General features: G+C 56.3%; 1 protein-coding gene across 1 annotated transcript in view; it reads right to left on the bottom strand.

Moving 5' to 3' along the window:
- Positions 1 to 2,680: 2,680 nt before the first annotated feature.
- Positions 2,681 to 20,196, bottom strand: part of EPHA10 (EPH receptor A10) — a 43,657-nt gene continuing 26,141 nt past the window's right edge. Inside the window, exons 6-17 of the mRNA XM_065930134.1 lie at positions 17,833 to 17,966; positions 15,282 to 15,453; positions 11,010 to 11,118; positions 7,432 to 7,493; positions 6,748 to 6,873; positions 5,527 to 5,712; positions 5,017 to 5,078; positions 4,576 to 4,779; positions 4,189 to 4,338; positions 3,752 to 3,945; positions 2,971 to 3,126; positions 2,681 to 2,795 (exon numbers count right to left, since the gene is read on the bottom strand). Coding sequence (XP_065786206.1) covers positions 2,681 to 2,795; positions 2,971 to 3,126; positions 3,752 to 3,945; positions 4,189 to 4,338; positions 4,576 to 4,779; positions 5,017 to 5,078; positions 5,527 to 5,712; positions 6,748 to 6,873; positions 7,432 to 7,493; positions 11,010 to 11,118; positions 15,282 to 15,453; positions 17,833 to 17,966 — 1,670 coding nt within the window. The remainder of the gene's footprint in view (positions 2,796 to 2,970; positions 3,127 to 3,751; positions 3,946 to 4,188; positions 4,339 to 4,575; positions 4,780 to 5,016; positions 5,079 to 5,526; positions 5,713 to 6,747; positions 6,874 to 7,431; positions 7,494 to 11,009; positions 11,119 to 15,281; positions 15,454 to 17,832; positions 17,967 to 20,196) is intronic.

Genomic DNA, 20,196 nt, shown 5'->3' with positions numbered 1-20,196 from the left:
GAAGGCCCTATGAAGGGTTAGGTTAAGTTATTCATGTGAGGAGCTAGTTCTTGGGGAGGGTGTGACAGGACATCACCCTGGCGTCATTTATTCACAGTATCGGATGTACATTTTAGCTTGTCCAAAACCAAGCTCCCTCCACATCCCTTATCCACCCGCTCCCCTCCCTTTAAGTCTTTTCCATCTCAGGGAATGGCACCCCGGAGTGCTGCCTCCTCGGGGAAGCCATCCAGTACTCACCCCTAAGGTAGCCCCTATCTCCTAAATGTGTCTCTTGCTGAGACTGCAGACAAACACTTCGTGGGGGAGTGGTGGTGTAAAACCCTCCCACACAAGCTTAACGTTTAAGCAATTGTCACTGACAGGCACCATACCACAGACAAGTTTTTATTACTGTGTCCTGCATATAGATCCCAAGAAATATAAAAACATCTCCAGAATTAGTCAAAGGAACCACTCTCCCCACCCCCAACCAGCCCCTTCCCTCCCTGGATGGGCTCAGATACGGGTGCTGGGAGCAGGTTGCAGGCCAACTCTCTCTATCCATTGAATAAGTTCCATATAAAAATAGATCTGTAGAGGGTTCCCAGGAAGCCGTCAGCCCACATCACACCGGCAACCTGTGTGGGGCTGAGGCCTGGGACCCGTCAGGATGCTGGGACCTCACTCCTCACGGGAACGGAGGTCTACCCTGGACACCGAAGTCCTGCCAACACAGCCAGGGGACTCTGCAGAACAGCTGGTGGAGGGGGGACACCCTGGCCTCCAGAGCATGACTGATGCAGCTGTAGGTGGGGTGAGGCTCCCTCCACCAAGACGGGGTGCTGGTGTGTCCTTTCCAGGCTCTCCTGGGGGCAGTAGGGGCAGAGTCTGGAGGGCACTGGCCAGGGACCCTCCAGCTCTGTCAAAGGTAGAAGCAGTGCCTCAGCCTCTCCCGGCACCCCCGGGACACCGAGCCGAGGCAGGTGCTCAGGAGACGGAGAGCGGGGCTGGGGGATTCCTGCCCTGCTGGCAGGATGAGGCTGAAGGCACTGTTGGGAGGCTCCACCCCCACCACGGAGCACTCCCAGGGATGTGCTGCCTCTTCCTCCCTCCGGGATCCTCTGCAGGCCCCTCTGCTTAGACTCCTTTTGTCCCAGACCCTCCATCAACCCTAAGTAAAGAGTCCTCCTCTGTCTCCTCCAAGGTCCCATTCAATGGATGCATCAGACTCAGCCAGGGAACTTTCCCAGACACCCCTCCATGTACACACATCAAGAGTGCCCATCTGCCCCTCTGGCCCACCAACCCTCAGGCCCCAAGGTCTGCCATCGGGGGCGTGCAGTACTTCCTGGAGCCTGAGCTCATCTCCCTGCCTCGTCTGGGCCCTCCAAGGGCTGGCTGTGTCTCCTTCACCCCCTCCTGTAGCCCTCGAACCCTTCCCACCCCATCCCATCCCACCCACACATAGCCACACCCCAGAGCAGGTGTATGTCAGGGGTGACCCTATCCAGGGCCAGTCGCCTTCCTTCTGTCCTACGAAAGCCCTGGCCTCATGATCACCCCCACCTCCAGGAAGCCCTCCTGGATGAGGAGCTCTGGAGTCAGCTCAGTGCAACCACTCCTGAGCACAAGCCCCACAGAAGAAGACCCAGAGTGAGGAGGCATTTCATGGGGGCTGGGTGGTACAGGGGATGAAGCTTGCAAGAGGGGTCACCTCAGAGTACCCCTGGGCTGCCTCAGGGAAGAGTGTTGGTGACATGCGGAGGACCAAGGAGTCTCTCCAGAGCCAGTCTCACTCCGGATCAGGAGTCGGGCCCATGGGCTCAAGCCCAGCTCTGGCCCAGACTCCTCACTGAGTCTTGGTTTTCCCACTGGTACAGTAAGGACTGAACTGGCCCGTTAGAGAAGCTCCTTCTCTGAGAGTCACATCTTCATTATCCCCAGGGCTGGGAGCAAAGCTCTCAGAGTCCCGGGCAGAAAACCTCTCTCCTCATGTTCCTCCCAGATGTCCTGCCCAGTGAGTTTATAAAAGGAATGCAAAGTAGCAGGGGACGCCTAGTGGGACCTCAGGGGAGCACCGGGCCCCTCACCCAGAATGGTTGGCCCAAGGGTGGGGGATGCAGAAATCAGCTTCTGAGTCTGGGGTCCTCAGGGCCCTCAGCACCACCTCTGCCTACCCGGGTCTCAGGACCAGGGTCCAGACAGGGCCCAGCTGGACCACAGGGAGCTGAGGAGCCACGGCCCACGAGGACAGGTATCCTTGCTAGGTCCCAGAGCGGCCCATCCCTCAGGGACCCAGGCTGCCCGCTGCTCTGAGGGAAAGTGTGGCACCCTTTGGGGTGGGCCCCAGACTCCAGTGGGTGCAGAAGACGGGCATGAATCAGGCCATATAAAGCTAGGTCCTCCTCCCTGCCCCTGCCCACCTGGGTCTCTGTGACCCTGCATTTCCTTCCACTGTATCTCAGAGGTCCTCCCCAGGATTTGAACCTTTTTTCTATGTGGGGACGGGGGGCGGGCTGAGTCAGCCAAGGTGCTCAGACCGGGGGCAGTGAGAACAGGCAGGGAGGTGGGAAAGACTGCGGGTCCACTCAAGCTCTGGGCTCTCCCTTCCGCGCAGGTGGAACGCAGCCAGCAGGGGTCCTGGGTGGGGCTGGGGGCTGGGGCCCCCCTGGGGTCCTGGCCGGGAGAGTGGGGCTGCTCACACCTGCACCCCCCGGCCCTGCAGCTGGAGCACCCGGGCCCGCAGAGCGCCGATCCCGCTGAGGAGGTCCTCCCGGTGTTCCGCCGACGAGATGCCCAGGCTCACCAGGTCCCTGGGAAGAAGGCTGGTCAGACCTAGCTTGTTCATCCCCGCTGTCTTCTCTCCCTTCCACCTCCCCATCTTCTCTCCCTTCCACCTTCCCCCCTGCCTGGGGAAAGACCCAGAATGAGGACAGGCGGGGCATCCCATGCAGGCAGGGGCAGGGCCCCCGGGTTCCTCAGACTCACTGGGCAGTCATGGCGGCCACAGCCTCTAGGCTCCCATAGCCCGCAGCAGCGAAGCTGTCTTTGTAGCGGCCCAGGTCCAGGGCCTCCAGCCACGCGCCCACGGAGCCAAAGGAGGGGAAGGTGGAGAAGGCACGGTCCGCCAGGGGCGTGGGAGGCCTGGGTGGGGGGGGTGGAGGAGCTGGGGTCAGGCAACAGTAGGGACCTGGGGCCCAGACCCAGTCACTCTCTCTGAGAAAGGGCAGGCGATGTCATCTGAGGAGATAATGGACGGGTCATCTGAGGGCAGGATATCCGAGGAGTTGACCGAGTCCCGGGGCAGGCCTGGCTCACACTGGGTTCTGGGTGTCCTCAGAGCCAGGCGGGGGTTCACGACACCAGGGCAGGCAGAGAGGGCGCCGCACAGGAGCCAGCTAAAGGCGCCGGGAGTGTCTGACACGGTCTGGGGTAGGATAGCAGGCAGGTTGGGGAGGTGACCTGTGTTATCTGAACTACAGATTTGTTAGGACTATCACCACATTTACTTACGTGTCACTGTACCCGGGATACGTGGGGCAAAACCCAGGGCAAGCAGAATGACTGAGATGAAAAGCTGTATGTGCCTGAAGCGGGTGGGAGTATTAGATCTGCCTGGGGCACCTGAGCGAGCAGTCGTATCTGCACAGGTGGGGTAGGACAGGAGGGTGGCCGTACCTGGGGTGGGAGGGCATGCACGGACAGGTGAGAGCACAGCGGTCTCGGCACAGAGGGGAAGGCCCCTGGGACAGGCGAGGGGACGCTGTACCTGGCACAGGTGGTGTCGGCACACCTCGGGGGCTCCGGGTCCTGCATCATCTTGCTCAGGAGGCCGTGGATCTGGGAGAACCTGGGCCGCTCACCCGGGTCCTTCTGCCAGCAGTCAAGCATCAGCCGGTGCAGCGGGGAGGGGCAGTTCCTGGGGGGCGGCAGCCGGAAGCCATCCTCCACGGCCTTGATCACCTAGGCCGTGGGGTGGCGGGGAGTGGTGGGCAGACAGGAGGTTTTAGGTTCCCCAGTACACACACTTACCCCATCCCCAGGAAGACTCAAATGGTGATGAGGCAGGGACTGGAAACAGACAGTGAAGAGGGGCCTGGGGCTAAGAGGTCAGGGGTTCGTGGGCAGAGGTCAGGGAGCTGGGGCCTGAGGTCAGAGGGCGACAGGATCGGAAGACAAGGAGCTGGAGCTACCCCGGTCACTCACATCTTGGCCAGACATGTCCCAGTAGGGCCGCTCCCCAAAGGCCATCACCTCCCACATGACGACACCGAAGCTCCACACGTCGCTGGCGGAGCTGAAGTGGCCAAACTGAAGCGTCTCGGGGGCGGCCCACAGTGCCGGGCTCCGGCCACTCTGCGGGCAGCCGGGCCAGCCGGTCAGGGGCAGGGGGGCCGGAGTCGCAGCCAGCATTCCCCACCTGCAGAGCGCCACGGGACCCAGCCCCACCTGCTGTGCCCCCAGCTGCTCATCTAAGGGAGAACCCACACGGGGACCGCAGGCGGGGCCCATGCTGGCGCGGACAGCTGGAGGGAGGGGCGGGAGTGACCCTGCCACAGCCAGGAAGGGGGACGCGGGGGAGGGCTCCCTCACCATGGTGGTGTAGACCGCCTCTGCTCGGTCCCGGGGGCCCCGACCGAAGCCAGAGATCTTGCAGACAAGCTCGCTGCTGACCAGCACCCGGCGCGCCGCCAGGCCCCGGTGGACGTAGCCCATTTCCGACAGGTACTTCATGGCCGACGCCAGGCCAGGCAGCAGCCCCATCAGCTGTGTGGCCACCAGCTGGCCCTCATGCCGCTGGGAGGGAGGAGGAGACGGAGGCCCGGCTGCACCCTCGCTTCCCTGGTGCTGCGTGACCCCAGGGAACTCACTGGCCTGCTCTGAGCTTCGGTCAGGCCGCGTCACCTGCCAGGTAAGCCTGGCCAGAGGGCATCTCTACAGAGGATGAGGCCGACCCCAAGTCCCACCAAAGGGAAAAGTGAGGGACCAAGAGAACCACGGTCATCGGTAGCCCCTGGGGCCCAGGCCACTCACCCTGAGGAAGCCATCCAGGGCCCCATGGCTCATGTATTCGGTGACAATCATCAAGGTGCTTCCTGTGGTCAGGGAGGGGGACACACACGCTCAGGTGCCTGCTGCCCTCTGTGAGCACATGTGCTCCCCACTCCCCGCCCCGTGCCAAGGTGGCCAGGACCGAGGCCCAGCTCCCTGAGTCTCGCCACCCTCCTGCCTGCCCCCTTCTGCTGAACAGCCGGAGAGGTGGCGTCTGAGGGGGACAAAGGCCAAGGTGAGGATGCGCAGCAAGTAAGCCGGGGGACATCACCAGGGATGCACCCCCAGAGTGTCACCACGTATCCAGAGATCACGCAGGGTCAGAGGCCACGTAAGTCACTGATGGAGACCTGAGTTCCTCTCCTCATGCTGGGCCGCGGTCGGGGTGCCCTCCCATGACTGAGCAGAGAGGGCCTGGCGGCGCGGCGCACCCCACCTCCCACGCCGCGGGCTCCTCCCCCCCCCCCCACGCGGGTGGAGCACCGGCCCTACCTCGGGTGACCACGCCCTCCAGTCGTACCACGTGGCTGTGGTCGAACTGGCCCAGGGTGAGGGCCTCGGCCAGGAAGCTGAGCCTCTGTGAGTCGGAGCAGCCCTCCCTCAGCGTGTGCACAGCCACAGGGAGCTCCTGGCGGCCCGGGAGCTGCAGGCAGCCGCAGCACAGCTCCCCAAACCGCCCTGGGGGAGAACAGCACCTCAGACACCCCCCGGAGGCCGCTGCCTCAGCCAACCCGGGCAGGGTGAGCAGCTTCTGGCTCACGGGCCTTTTCTGGCCTGGGACTGGGGCCTCCTGAGTTCAATCCTGGTGAAATGAGTACTGACTGCCTGATGTGGACTTCTGCTCTGCCCCTCTTCTGGCCTCAGTTTTCTCCTCTGTGAAATGGGGAGTCCTCCCTGCCTCCCTCGGTGGGAAATTTCAAAGCCTCAAAGAGAGGACTATGCATGTGCCCGCACATCAAAGGCATGCTGGGTAACCATGACATCTATTCCACCACACTGCCCCTTTCTGGCCTCTGCCCAGCGAATCTGCCAACAGTGCATTGGGCTCCTGGTGAAAGCGCTGCCATCTCAGCATAGGGGCGGAGGGCTTGCAGACGTGAAGCAAGGAAGCCAGGGCACTGATCGTGAGAGAGCATGCACCCGCTAGGAGCTAAGCCCTGGGCAGAGTGCTGGGATGCTCCCACATCAGCTCTGAGGCAGATATCATGCCCATTTAACAGATGAGAAACTGAGGCCCGGAGCAGAAGACGGATGAGCCCGTCCATCATGAAGCAGTGGCAGAGCCAGGGCTAGAACTCAGGTATGCCTGGACCCCAAGCTTGCAAAGGGCCCTCCCCATTGGGCCTTGAAAGCCCGGGACCAGACTTCAGCCAGGGGCAGTCTGCAGAGCCAGCCCTGAAAGGGCTTGAAGGGAGAGAGTTCTGACCTTGGGGGCAGGCAAAGGGGAGGAAGGCAGGGTCACAGATTCCTCTGCCACCTCCCTCCCTGGACCCTGTGGGCAGAGGCCCAGCTTGATGTGGAGGCGGGAGCTTCCTGGACAGCATGGGGACTGGATGAAGGCCAGGCCTGCAGAGATGGGGACAGGACTTGGGGTGGAGGCAGGCTAACAGGATAGAGGTGGGGTGGGGTGGAGGAGGGGCTTCCAGGGAGGGCTGGCAGGGGGTGGAGGCAGGGCTTCCCCACAGACAAGGCTTCCCCGGGTGCCCAGTTTGCCTGTTCCAAGGCTCTTCTCCAGTGTGACGCTTTTTGCATCCAGCTCCTTGGCAAACAGATGCACGGCCTGCAGTGGGTCCCCACAGCTCTGGGGATCCACGAATGTGCGGCGAGTTGGGACTTTGACTGGCAATGAGGAGAAAGAGATGGGAGTGAGGAAAAGGGCCTCTGCAGTTGGAGCAGTGGGGGGCGGTGGGGCGGGTATGCAAGGACTGAGCACCAAAGAATTGATGCTTTTGAACTGTGGTGTTGGAGGAGACTCTTGAGAGTCCCTTGGACTGCAAGAAGATCCAACCAATCCATCCTAAAGGAAATCAGTCCTGAATATTCATTGGAAGGATTGCTGCTGAAGCTGAAACTCCAATACTTTGGCCACATGATGCAAAAGACTGACTCATTAAAAGACCCTGATACTGGGAAAGATTGAAGGCAGGAGGAGAAGAGGACAACAGAGGATAAGATGGTTGGATGGCATCACCGACTCAATGGACATGAGTTTGAGTAAACTCTGGGAGCTGGTGATGGGCAGGGAAGCCTGGTGTGCTGCAATCCATAGGGTCGCAGAGTCGGACATGACTGAGCAACTGAACTGAACTGAACTGAAGCAAGGGCAGTCAGGAAGAGAACTGAGGAAGTAAGGTGAGGTGGTGCCCGCCCCGCCCGGGCCAGGCCCAGACAACTCACAGTGGAAATACAGCTCCTCCTCATCGTGGGCGTCCCGACCTCCTTTGCCATAGCTGCAGGGCCTGGGGTAGGGGATGGGAGTGAGGGTGTCCACAGTCATCCTTTGAGCCAGGCTGTCCCAGCCCTTCCCATCTCACCAGCACCCAGGGCAGCACCTCTTTGTCCCAAAATGACAGGGTTTGTGCCCCAGGGGAGGGACTTTCTTGTCCTGCTGGTCTGGAAGCTTCTCCCCCCAGCACACATGTAACCCCAGCCCCAGACCTAACCACTCACCCCCTCCGCATTCCTAGTTACTTTCACTTTGAGACTCCATGAATTCTTGCAAATTCAGAGACTTCAAGTCCAAACCCTGACTTCAAACCCAAGCTGCCTCCCTGCCTACAGCTGAACACAACAGGCAGGCCTTGTGCCACGGGCAGCTTCCAGTCTAGTCAAGAAAACAGACCTTGAGAAGCAGCCACAAGCCCACTCACAGGTCCAAGCAAAGGAGAAGGGCGGTGCACTGTGGGATCATGTAGTTGAGACAGGGTTGAGACCATCAAGGTTGGCTTCCCGAGAGAGAGGCCACCGCGGGCCAAAGGACTGCATCACGATCAACAAAGCCATGGGCTGGCATCCGGGGCCCCCTGAGGCAGGGTCCTGCAGGCCCACATAAAGACTTTGGTTTTATTCTGGGGGTGGGGAAGAGGAAAGCCCCCGGGGGAGGCGGGTTTGAGCAGGGGGGTGCCACGGTTCAATTCGCACTTTAGAAAGATCATCCCAGCTGCTGCTTTGTCCCCCCAGGAGATGGCAGGAGACGGCTCAGGCTACAGGGTGACCATGGATGGAGAAAAGAGTGACATTGAGGTGACAGGGCCACAGGGCTTGGGTAAGGCTAGAGGTCAGAAAAGGAGAGGGGAAAGGTAGGACCCACGGTAGTGTTCCGGCTTGCCCAGTGAAGTCAGGCAGGTACCATTTACCAAGATGGAGCGATGACAAGTTCCTGTCTAGACATTTGAGTTCACAGCACCTCTGGGATAAGCAGGGCTGATCAGTGAGCAGGGAGTTAGCTATGTGTGGCGGGGGTGGGGGTGGCAGGGGCCGTTTAGAAGGGTCTGCTCTGGAGATACAAGTTCTGGAGCTGGGGGCATTGTCCAGCGAGAGGAGGGAACCTGAGAAATGGGATGGGTAACAAGTCTGAGGACCCCCACCATCTAGAGATAGGGAAGAGGAGAGGAGGGCTTCCCTGGTGGCTCAGATGGTAAAGAATCCACCTGCAGTGCAGGAGACCCAGGTTCCATCCCTGGGTTGGGAAGATCCCCTGGAGAGGGGAATGGCAGCCCACTTCAGTATTCTTGCCTGGAGAATCCCATGGACAGAGAAGCCTGGTGGGCTACTGTCCATGGGGTCGCAAAGAATTGGACTGAGTGACTAACAGCACAACAGAGAAGGAAGCCACTGAGGAGACTGTGAAAGAACCACCAGAGAAACTGGAGGGAAACAGGAGGGAAAGAGGGGGTGGAAGGGAGGGGGTGATGTCACAGGAAACAGGATCAGAAGAGCAAGGTCATGTGAGACTCAAGGAGGAAAGGTGAGGGAGACTCAAGAGAAATGGCCACGTGTCAATACCAGTGGAAGCGATCATGCAGGATGGAGTGGTCATGACGGCGGTCCCCCGCGTGGGCTCTGGAATCTGATGGCGTGGACCAGCTCCTAGGACCTTCCCTCACTGTTTGCAGACCAGATGGCTGGTTTTCTCTTTAATAAGATGAGGATCAAGACAGCCCTGCCTGATCACACTGGTGCCAAGAGCTTACTTAAGCACTCAACAAATGTCAGCCAGCATACAGGGAAGAAGTGGACGTGATCAACAGTAAGGGCTCCTGAGAAGGTAGGAAGGGGCAGTTACAGCCTCAGGTAGAAGGACTGATCCCAGCCGGGAGGATGGCACTTCCTCTAGAGAAACGGAGGGAGAGGACGGATGCAGAGACAGGCAGGTGCGCAGACTCAGCGGTGCAGGTAAAGAGCAGGTGCAGCAGACACGGCTGAGAGAGCTGCGAGGGCCGGCAGTCTGCAGGACACAAGGAGAACTGGGGTGCTGGCCCAGGAGACAGGAGAGGGGGTCTGTGGAAACGAAGTCAAAGGCCCCAGCGGCCAAGGGCTGGGGCAGGCTGTCCAATGGCGAGTGAGGTCATCCAGCGTGGGAACAGGACTTCCACGAACATCTGGGAGAGCTGAGGAGGGGTGCAGGGGGCAAGGCTGGGTGGCTAGAGAAGTGGCAGAGTAAGCAAGACAGTTCCACCTGATGACAACACCCCCTGGTGAGAACTGGGGTGAGCCAGGATCAACTGGGAGGCCAAGTGGAGGTGAGGAGCCCACTGTACAGAGCCGGGTACTGCAGAGACGGGGAGCAGAGGAGATGGGCAAGGGACGCTGGGACATGCGTGTTGGAGACGTGTGTCCCTGCCATCAGTGCTAGACCTGGCAGATTCCCATGTTGGTGCCGTCTGATTTTGAGTAGGTTTTGAAATCCACGCCTGGCCTGCCCCGCCTGCTCTAGTACAGCGGTCTCCGAGGTGCTCCTGGGCAGCCGCTCCTGTCTTGCAGCCTCTGCCCAAAGATGCCCTTCTGGCTCACCTCTCCCTCATCCTCTCCTGAGCTCACGGCCAACACAAGCTGCTCCCAGCTCCTGTCCATTCCCGCTTTTCTAACGGGTCTCATCTATGGACCTTTAAGCTCCGTGATCAAGGCTATTCTACTCTTGTCCTGCTTTCCTGACTCACCTGGCCAGGGCAGAGCTGGCTCCCAGATCCTCTCCTCCTCAGTCACGTTCAGTGCCTCACTTAAGGCCAAGCAAATAATCTCATCTGAGCCAGATGAAATCTCGCTGCCCCTCCGGCCCGCAGGCAGTTCCAGGATGCTGACGTGTAGCTCCCGGACCAGCTCATGCCTCTTCTCTTCTCCCCCTACTCCAGCCTGTCACATGCGGCCTTCCCAACCCCTCCGGTCTGCCGACCTCAGCCCCAGCCTGGAACCCACCTGGGGTGCCTCTGCCAGAGGGACTCTGTCTTTGCTGAGCCAGACCCAAGCTCCATATCTTTCCCCCTCTGCCCATTCCCTCTCTCTGCCCACTCTCCTGCCAGCCTCCTTCCTCTGGGGCTTGGGGGTTTCTGGCATATGAGTTCCCCTCCCTGTTCTCCCTGCTCCCACACACATACACACACACACAGTTTCTGCCCTTCTTCCCTCTGCCTGTGTTCAAGGGCCTCCAGATCCCTTGGGGGGCAGGGGCTGGGGGCCTCTGAGCGCCTCAGGAGGCTCCCAATCACACCGGAGCAGCCGGAGCTTGATTCCCTCCGCAGCGATGCCTTCTGACATTTAATGAGTGAAGAAGCTAAATCCCCTTCATCCCACAGCAGCTGAGCAGGAGCAGGGCGTGGGGGGAGGGGCCAGGACAGCACCAGTCAGGCCTGTCTCTACATGGCGGTATGCTCCCACGGTGCAAACCCGCACGTGTGCAAATGCAGATACAGGTACAGGCGCCTGAGGGCAGGGACACAGCCCGCCAGGGGACAGCCAGGCTGGGACCAGTCACCTACCTCCTCCAAATGGCCAGCACACTCATCACAGAGCCCAGGACGAGGAGGGCTGAGATGGTCACCACGGTGACGACGACCGCGGGGCTCTGGTCCTTGGACCCGGAGGTAGCTGGGAGGAAAACCACGAGGTTGAGAGAGGCAGAGGACCAGGCTCCCGGGTAAGCCCCAGAACAGATGCCTGTCCTCACCCCACAGCAGGATTTCCACAGCACCTCCACCCTCAGCCCAGCCTCCCAGTGGCCAGGGACCAAGGCTGCCCCCACGAACCGCAGAGGCACCTGGAGCTTCGTCCTTTCCCAGGGCGGGGCACTCCTACTGCAGCCCAGCTCTGAGAAAGGAGCGGGCGTCCAGACAGGCAGACGCGGGCCTTCCTTTTTGCCTTATAGATGCACAAGGACAGTGGCTCTGCAGGGGCATGGCCTTTTCTCTGAGCTCCCCAACCCCAATCCAGAACTGCCATCAACAATTTTTGTTGTTGTTCAGTTGCTAGTCACGTCCGACTCTTTACAACCCCATGGCTGTAGCACGCCCAGGCTCCCCTGTCCTCCACTATCTCCTGGAGTTTGCTCAATTCATGTCCATTGAGCCAGTGAAGCTACCTAACCACCTCATCCTCTCTAACAATAAAAATGATGAATTAACATTTAATGCACACTTATGTGCCATAACTAAACAATCCTGTTTCATCATCACAAGAAGCCAGGAAAGTGAACTATCCCCATTTTACAGCTGAGGAAACTGACATCGAGAAAAGTTGTGTAATTTGCCCAAGGTCACAAAGCCAATAAACAGTGACCCTAAGATTCAAACCTGATTCCCAAAGCCTCTGCACTGAACTATTTCTCCAGCAGAGGAGCCAAGAGGACCCCAGGGCCTCAGCCCCATCCACTCATCCATCCATCCAACCCATGTGCCAGGCTGACAGTGGTCCTGGGGAGTCAGCAATGGATGAGCCAGAATCCCTGCCCTGGAGGGGTGTACCGACCAGCAGGGGAGACAGAAATGAAAAATCAACGGGAAAAAGAAACAGAAACAGGAGCAGAGCTGAGCAGAGGCACAATCATTTCTTCCTAAAGCCAATGGGGAAGGCTTTGCAGAAGAGGCATCATCTGCACTGGACCTGGAAGATGGACAGGGTTGTTGATGATGCTTAGATGCACTTGCTCGGTCTGGAAAACAACAGGGAATCCTATGTGGCTGGAAAGCAGGCTGCACGGAGGCAGAAATGCAAGATATGAAGAGATAAAGCTGGAAGGCAGGAAGATGAAGGGAACTGGGGGAGGAGACAGAACCAGAAGGGCCTTGAATGCTGCTAGGCCAGGAGGATGAGCTTTATCTTGAGGGTATCAGGGAGCCCAGAGCGGTGGACAGAGTTCCTTCCCACAAGGAGAGGAATGAGGGAATCTGCTGGGTCAGGAGTGGGGAGGGAGAGGGGGTGCTTGGAAGAGATAAAGGTTTGGGATAACTATCAGGAATGGGGAAGATGCTACACAGCCCTGACGAATAAACTGGGATTAGAAAAAGACACTTTAAAAATACAAATAATAAAAAAAAAAGAAAAGAAAAAGACACTTTAGCAGGCAGCCTTGGCAAGGGATGATAGAGGAGATCCAGTCCTGGGGACAGTGGGGTGCATGCAAAATAATGTCTGGGGAACGGGGGCCAGCAGGGTTGGAGAGCGCTTCAGCCAGGAGAGTCCACGGAGGCTGGGGAGAGATGATCGTGGGGCCAGGAGGGGCTGGGAGCCCGACAGATGTGGTCAGATCCCAAGAGCTGCTATTAGGACGCCACACAGCAAGTGAGGAAGAGCGACAGGAGAGAAAGGGAGGGTCAGAGGCCAACAAGGTCAGGGTCAAAGAACAGATTTCAGAGATGGGGAATAGGGTCCCAGGCCTGGCTGGTGGCAGAAGACGGAACAGTTGCCAAGGACTGTTTAAAATGAGTTGTCTTGGTGGACATGGAATTGGAGGATGCAGAGAAAATCGGTGTGGCCGGCAGCCTCTGAGATGGCCCTGCAGGATTCTCCACACCCTGGTGTTCCTTCCCCCATGAGCCTGGGCTGAACACAGTCATTCACTTCTAATGAACAGAATACAGCACAAGTGATGGGATGTCACCACCATGATTAGGTTACAAGAGATCAGCTTCTGTCTTGGGCGCCCTCTTGCTCCCTCTGTCTCTCACAGTCTCTACAAGAATCTAGTTGCTGGGTTATGAGCAGCCCTTGGAGAAGCCTAGGAATCTTGTACCTGCCTCCAGCAAGCAGCCAGCAAGAGCCCAACTAGGGAAGCACACACTCCTTCCCTCAGGTCCCCTCCACTCCGCCCCAGGTAAGCCTGGAGATGATCGCAGCCCTAGAGGACACCTAGACTGCAGTGAGGGGCCTTACCCAAGGGGCACCCAGCTATGCCATGCGCATATTCCTGATCCACAGAAACCATGAGATGATGAATGAAGGTTGTTTTTGGCTGTTGAGTTTGAGGGTAATTTGCCACACAGCAGAGGTTAACTAGTACAGCGGTGCAGCATGGTTCTCCTCGTGATCTTGACTTGGGGTCACAGCTCACTGGAAAAAGTGCTCTGCACCTGGGGGACCACTCTCTGTAGTCAGGGCCACAGCAGAGGAGGCCAGGAGCTGAGGCTCAGGCAGCTCTGACTCTGACAGCCGACTCGGTGCTCTGCCGACTGTGTGCGCCCAGTAGCTCACTTGGGTCCGACTCTTTGTGGCCCCATGGACTGCAGTCCGCCAAGCTCCTCTGTCCAGGGGATTTCCCAGGCAAGAATACTGGAGTGGGCTGCCATTTCCTTCTCCAGGGGATCTTCCAGACCCAGGGATCCACTGACAAGAGAAGCACCAGATTAACAGAACTCATCAGTCCTCTTCAACTACCAGCCCCCAGCGCCCACCCTCCACCACATCCACTCCAGCCCAGCTCACGAGTCTCTGTTCTGATGCCTGTCACTCTCCAAGATGCCTTCCCTGCCCACCTCCCCACGGAGAACTCCAATGTTCCCCAGCCTTCAAGACCCAGCTCTAATCCCCTCTCACCAGCACCTGGCCGAGGTCTAGCACAGATAGGCATTTGAGCAAGAAGTGCTGTCTCCTTCCCAGAAGGCAAACTCCCTCAACACTTTATCTCCACCTCCCTCTGGGCTCAGAACTCTTTCTATCTTGGATTCGACTCGTGTAGCAGGTTGGAAAGAATTATTATCTTGACAGCTGGTGCCAGGATGCCCCTTAGGGCAAACTGCCTTTTGTCCAGGAAAAATACTTTCATGAGCTGCTCGGGGAAGATAGGGGTGAGATCCTGAGGGCTGGGTTAGCGGCAGGAGACCAAAAGAAAGCACTAGATGCTCTGTGCACATCAGGAAGGGTCCTGGGGGGTTGGGGAGTTGGGGGGTGGGGGGGGGAGGAGGAACCAGGGCAGGGAAACCAGGGGAGGAGGGGTGGTACCGCACCATGGCCAAGAGCTGGAACTGTTTTAGGATCAGGAATATCTGATGTTCAGTTCTTGTTTTGCTTTGTTTTGATAACAACTTTATTGAGAAATTATTCTCACACCATACAATTCGCCCATTCAAAGTGTGCAGTTCTCTTGGTGTTGTGTTGGTTTGTTACACTTTGGCCGCACCACGCAGCTTGTGGGATCTTAGTTCTCTGACCAGGGATTGAACCGGGCACCAGCTTGAGAGCTCGGAGTCTTAACCACTTCTGGTGTTTTCGTTTGGTTTATTGCTGCAGGTGACACTCCCTTGGTGTGCCCCAACCCTCAGGGAAGGCTGGATGCTGGGGTGATGGACATCAGGGCCTGGCAGTCCAGAGGGTAAGCTGGGCTGACCCCTCGGCTTCACACTCTAAGGCGCAGTGGGAAGAGGGATGGTGCCCGCGTTTGAGTCTGTGTCACAACAGAGAGAAAGCAGCAGGATGGGAACAAGAATTTAGTGGTCGAGGACAAGAAGTGACCAGGAAAAGAAAAGTCCTCCCAAGAAAAGAGAGGAATCTTGGAGAGGGCAGAGGATATTTCCTCGAGACATGAGAGGGAGACACCAGCTGAGACCTGGGTTCTAGCTGTTCATGGATCCCTCCTCTTTGAGTTCTTTCAGGACGGGTACCCAATCTAAGCCACAGTTACTGGATTCCAGTCACATTCATTCGTTAGGTTGTAACCGAACTGCTCTGCAGCTTCCCTTAATTGCACAGATAACCCCTCAATTTGCCTCCCTGCTCCAGCCCCAGGCTGGGTTTTCTCTCCTCTTGCACGTGTCACTTACCCTCCCCTGGGGTCAGCACTTCAATGCTGGGGTTGAAGCTCTGGGTCTCCCAGGAGGGCCCTGGGGAAGCTGCCCGGATCTGAAAGACGTAGCGGGTAGCCGGCTTCAGGTTGGTGACAGTGACCGCAGGAGCCCCTGTTTTCACCGTTGAGTAAGTCTGCTCACTCTGACCCTGGGGAGGGACAGAGACACATGAGGCCCAGACCCAGGGCTGGCCCCATGCTCCTGGGAGAATGTGGGGGGAAGGGGTAGGGAGGTGGCAGAGGTACCCTGAGGGGAGGAGCCGGGGCTGCTGGAATAACTCCACTCACCTTGGGGGGAATCACACAGCTTTCTTCCAGAAGATCCCCAGCCCCTTTCTCCACCAAGACTTTCCACCTGTACCCAGTGGTACCTTAACTGAGAACAGCCCCACCTCCGAGTAAGAAAAGATGCTGGCCTTCTCAGGGATGCTAGGATGAAGGTCCTTGGAGCCTGGCAGTCTAGAGGAGGAGCTACACCTGACCCCTCAGAGGATAGAAGAAGGAAATGAGCCCTGACACCCGTCTGACCCTTGCTGGCTTTTCTTTTCACAATGTCCTGCAAGGTGTGGAGTCACAGATAAGGAATTCGAATCAGAGGTGCTGAGAGGCTCACCCACGGCCCCCCACCAAGGGCCCATTCACTGCCCGCTGCTGGGCTAGACCCTGTAGGAGCCGACATCCTCCAGTCCTCACACCATCATTCCTATCTCCTTGTATAGGCGATGCTCCCATCAGGGAAGGGGCGGGGAGACACCTTCTCAATTCCTTTAGGTCCCGTGCTCTGTGCACTATGTCATCCTGCCCCCAACACATCCGATAATGGTGCGTGCTGGACACGCTGCCATCATTTCATCTCTGCGCACACCCCTTGATTAGAGCCCCTACCACACTCACAGCCCCCAAAGGTGCATCTCCCCTATACCTGTGGCCCCACTTCTACGGTCCCGGTAATCAGGAATCAGGGCAGACTCTGGCCCAAGCTGGGCCAATCAGAATCTTCCTTCTGGGCGTCTGAACATACCATGGAAAGACAGTGAGGCCCTAGCTGCAGAACTTATAAGCAGGCTTGGGGAGGGGAAGGGAAAGGGGGCTGCCAGCTTGGGCGGCTGCAAGGTGCTAGGAACAAGCCTCCCTGCAGAGGAGGTGGGGTTGGTATGGAGAGAACTCAGAGATGAGGGGCTGGTGACTCCTGCCACGCTTCTGGTCCTCAGGCTCCACGAGACGCTCCTGAAGCCTTTCAAACACAGCCCACTTTGTGCTGGCTCCTCTTTTCAAGGGTTTTTGTTCCCAGCAAATTCACACTCCCTGTGGGCCAGGGAGCGCCCACCCAGCTCAGCACTCGGGCTGTATCTATGCTCTGATCCCCGAGTGTCAGTTCAGTGAGCCCTTTCTGAGCAACTGCTGCCTGCCTGGCTCCTTCCCAGGGACTTTGCTGTGGTCTCCTTGAGTCAGGGACCCCCAGAACCCCGTCCCAGCCACTTTTCTCATTCAAGCCCCCCTCCCCGGCCATCCCCTCAGGTCCTCTGGCTGCAGCTCCTATCTCTGGGTTGAAAGCCCCCAACTTCCTCTCTCTCTCTCAGCTCACAGCTCTCCAGATTTCTCTTTTCAAAATCTGTTATCTGATTCAGCAAAGAACTCCCTGGAGTCACTGAGGAGGGAGTGAGGTTCTAACACATGTAGTGCTAAATTGAAAGCAAAGTTTTGCTTTAACGAATACAATTGGCACCAGAGTGAGAACAGTTTAACTCTAGATTACCTATCAAATTCAAAGACAATAAACTTATGCAGAAAAGAGATAGTGGATCTGGACCTAAGTCCACTTGTTGTACCTTGAGCTGCAACTATAGACTGATCACAGATACAAGAAGTCAGCCAAAATCAAGAAAAAGTGTCCTAGGAGAATCAACTGGTCCTACAGAGTTTACGATAGGGAACATTGTATACTTTCTATTAGTATTTGTAAATGATTGGTTACACAGTCTCCACATCAATAAAATTAAAATGTGAATGCATACATTCATTGCTGCGAGAGCTGGCTGTTAAACATTTATCAGTACATTATGTATCAGCATATTATTTATGCTGAGCTCTGGCACACCACCAGACCTGGCAACATATTCCCACAGTGGTACTTTTCCATAAAATTTGAAACAATATGTCTCTGCGTTCTTTTTCTTAAAAGGGTTGCAAACTATGCACCGAATCCAGCCACATAAAAGTCTGGATCAGCCCCCAGAGGAAGCTTTTTGTCAACTGTAAACACCAGGCATTAGTGGTGAAAATGGACACGATGACGGGTTACCGAAAGAAGACCCGAGGAAAGAGCGAGAGCTGTGTGTCCACGATGAGGGGCGGCCAGGGAGAAGCTCCAGCTGGGGAGGCCACTTATGGGGCCAGTGGAGACGTTTAGACACAAAGCAAGAGGACTGACTTTGGGAGGGGCTTGTAAAGAAAGGGAAGCCGGCAGAAGAGGGGGACAGATCGCAGGCGGCAATGCAACCCCAGGTCCCTCCCAGACCCAGACTCACCTTCTCGAAGTATCTGATCTCATACTCGGTGCCGTTGGCCCCTGGGGCTCCCGCGGGGATGGGTTCCCGCCACGACAGAGACACACTCTGGGGCTCCACTCGGTCCCTGCGGATCTCATCCTCCTCCCAGGGCGCTGAAAGTTGAATAATGCGAGGTTCTCTTGGGCAAGGGCAGGGGCAGGGGGCTGGAAGGGCAGGGGGGCGTGGGGAGCCAAATGGGGCGGGCCCAAAGGGGCTGTGGGTGGGGCAAGAGGCTCCTGAGGGGCGGGGCCTGAGGGATAGCGTCCTCATGAGGACAGAGAAAGCTCTGACTCCACAGCTCTTGGCTTCCCTGGTTCCGAGCAGGAAAGCAGCAGGCCACGTGCTGCTTGCCCACCCCCTACACTCCAGCTTCCCTTCAGGTGGCTGGTTCTAATTCCCCCAGGCTATTTCTACACGCTCTGTGGCTTGGAGATATTAGAAAGCACAGCAGGCAGGAAGACAAGCTACTCAACTATTCTAATAGTCTGGTCAAGAGGTAATATACTCAAATAAACTAGGAATAGAAGGAAATTACCTCAATAAAATAAAGGCCATATATGAAAAGCTCCAGCTAACATCATACTCAATGGTGAAGAGCTGAGAGCTTTCCTTTGAAGATTAGGAATCTTGCCACTTCTATTCAACACAGTCCTGGAAGTCCTAGACAGAGCAATTAGGCAGGAAAAAGAAATAAAAGGCTTCCAGATTGGAGTGGAGGAAGTAAATGATCTCTGTCCACAGATGACATAATCTTATATGTAGAAAACACTAAAGGTTCCACAGAAAAAACTGCTAGCAAAATTGCAGGATACAAAATCAAATCACAGAAAAGCATTTGCGTTTCCACCCTCTAACAATGAACAATATGAAGTGAAAATCAACAAAGCAATCCCACTTACTTAAGTTTATTCCTAAATATTACAAAATAAAAAAGTCTCCTTAACAAATGGTGGTAGGAAAATTGAACACCCACATGAAAAAGAATGAAGTTGGGCCCTTAGTTTACACTACCTACAAAAATGAACTCAAAATGAATTACAGACATAAATGTAAGACCTGAAACTTATAGAAGAAAATATAGAGGAAAAAAGCTTCATGATACTGAATTTGGCAGATTTCTTGAATATGACACAAAAAGCAAAAAGCATAGACAGCAAATGTAAGAACAACAAATGGCCCTACAAACTTAAAAACATCTGGGCAATAAAGGAAACAATCAACAGAGGGAACAGGCAACCTATGGAATGGGAGAAATATTTACTAACCGCATATCTGATAAGGGGTTCATGTCCAGAATATAAAAAGGACTCCTTCAATTCAACAATAACAACACCAAACCCCACAAATAACCCAATTTAAAAATGGGCAGGGACTTCCCTGGTGGTCCAGTGTTGAGAATCCACCTGCCAGTGCAGCAGACACGGGTTCGATCCCTGCTCCCGGGACACTTCACGTGCCGTGAGGACCGCAGGCCACAACTAGTGAGCATGCGCTCTGGAGTCCGCAGGCCACAATCAGTGAGCTTGCGCTCTAGAGCCCCCACGCCACAACTAGTGAGCATGCGCTCTAGAGCCCCCACACCACAACTAGTGAGCATGCGCTCTAGAGCCCCCACGCCACAACAGTGAGCATGCGCTCTAGAGTCCCCACGCCACAACTAGTGAGCATGCGCTCTGGAGTCCGCAGGCCACAACCAGTGAGCTTGCGCTCTAGAGCCCCCACGCCACAACTAGTGAGCATGCGCTCTAGAGCCCCCACGCCACAACTAGTGAGCATGCGCTCTAGAGCCCGTGCTCTGCAACAAGAGCAGCCTCCACAAAGAGAGGCCTGCACGCCGCAACAGAGAGTCTGTGCTCTCTTCGACCAGAGAGAGCCCGTGAACAGCAACAAAGACCCAACAGAGCCAAAAATAATAAATTGTAAATTTTTTTTTTAATGGGCAGAGAACTTGAATAGACATTTCTCCAAGGATGTGCAAATGGCCAATGAGCACATGAAATGATGTTCAATACCACTAATCATCAGGGAAATGGAAGTCAAAACTATGAGATGTCACCTCGTACCTGTCAGGACCAAAAATAAACAAAAAGCCAAACATAACAAGTGTTAGTGAGGCTGTGGAGAGACTGGAATCCTGTGCACTGTTGGCCCTGCTGGTGGGAATGTAAATTAGTGCAAACACCATGGAAAACATATGGAGGGTCTTTACAAAAACATAAAAACAGGATCCAACTAGAGATAATCATGTTAAGTCAGTCAGAAAGAGAAAGACAAATGCCACATGACAGTGCTTACATACGGAATCTAAAATACGACACAAATAAATCTATCTATGAAACAGAA

Source organism: Muntiacus reevesi, chromosome 1 (assembly GCF_963930625.1).
Source record: "Muntiacus reevesi chromosome 1, mMunRee1.1, whole genome shotgun sequence".
Lineage (NCBI taxonomy): Eukaryota > Metazoa > Chordata > Mammalia > Artiodactyla > Cervidae > Muntiacus > Muntiacus reevesi.
Note: the sequence above shows the minus strand (reverse complement) of the source record. Positions and strands in the feature narration are given on the sequence as shown.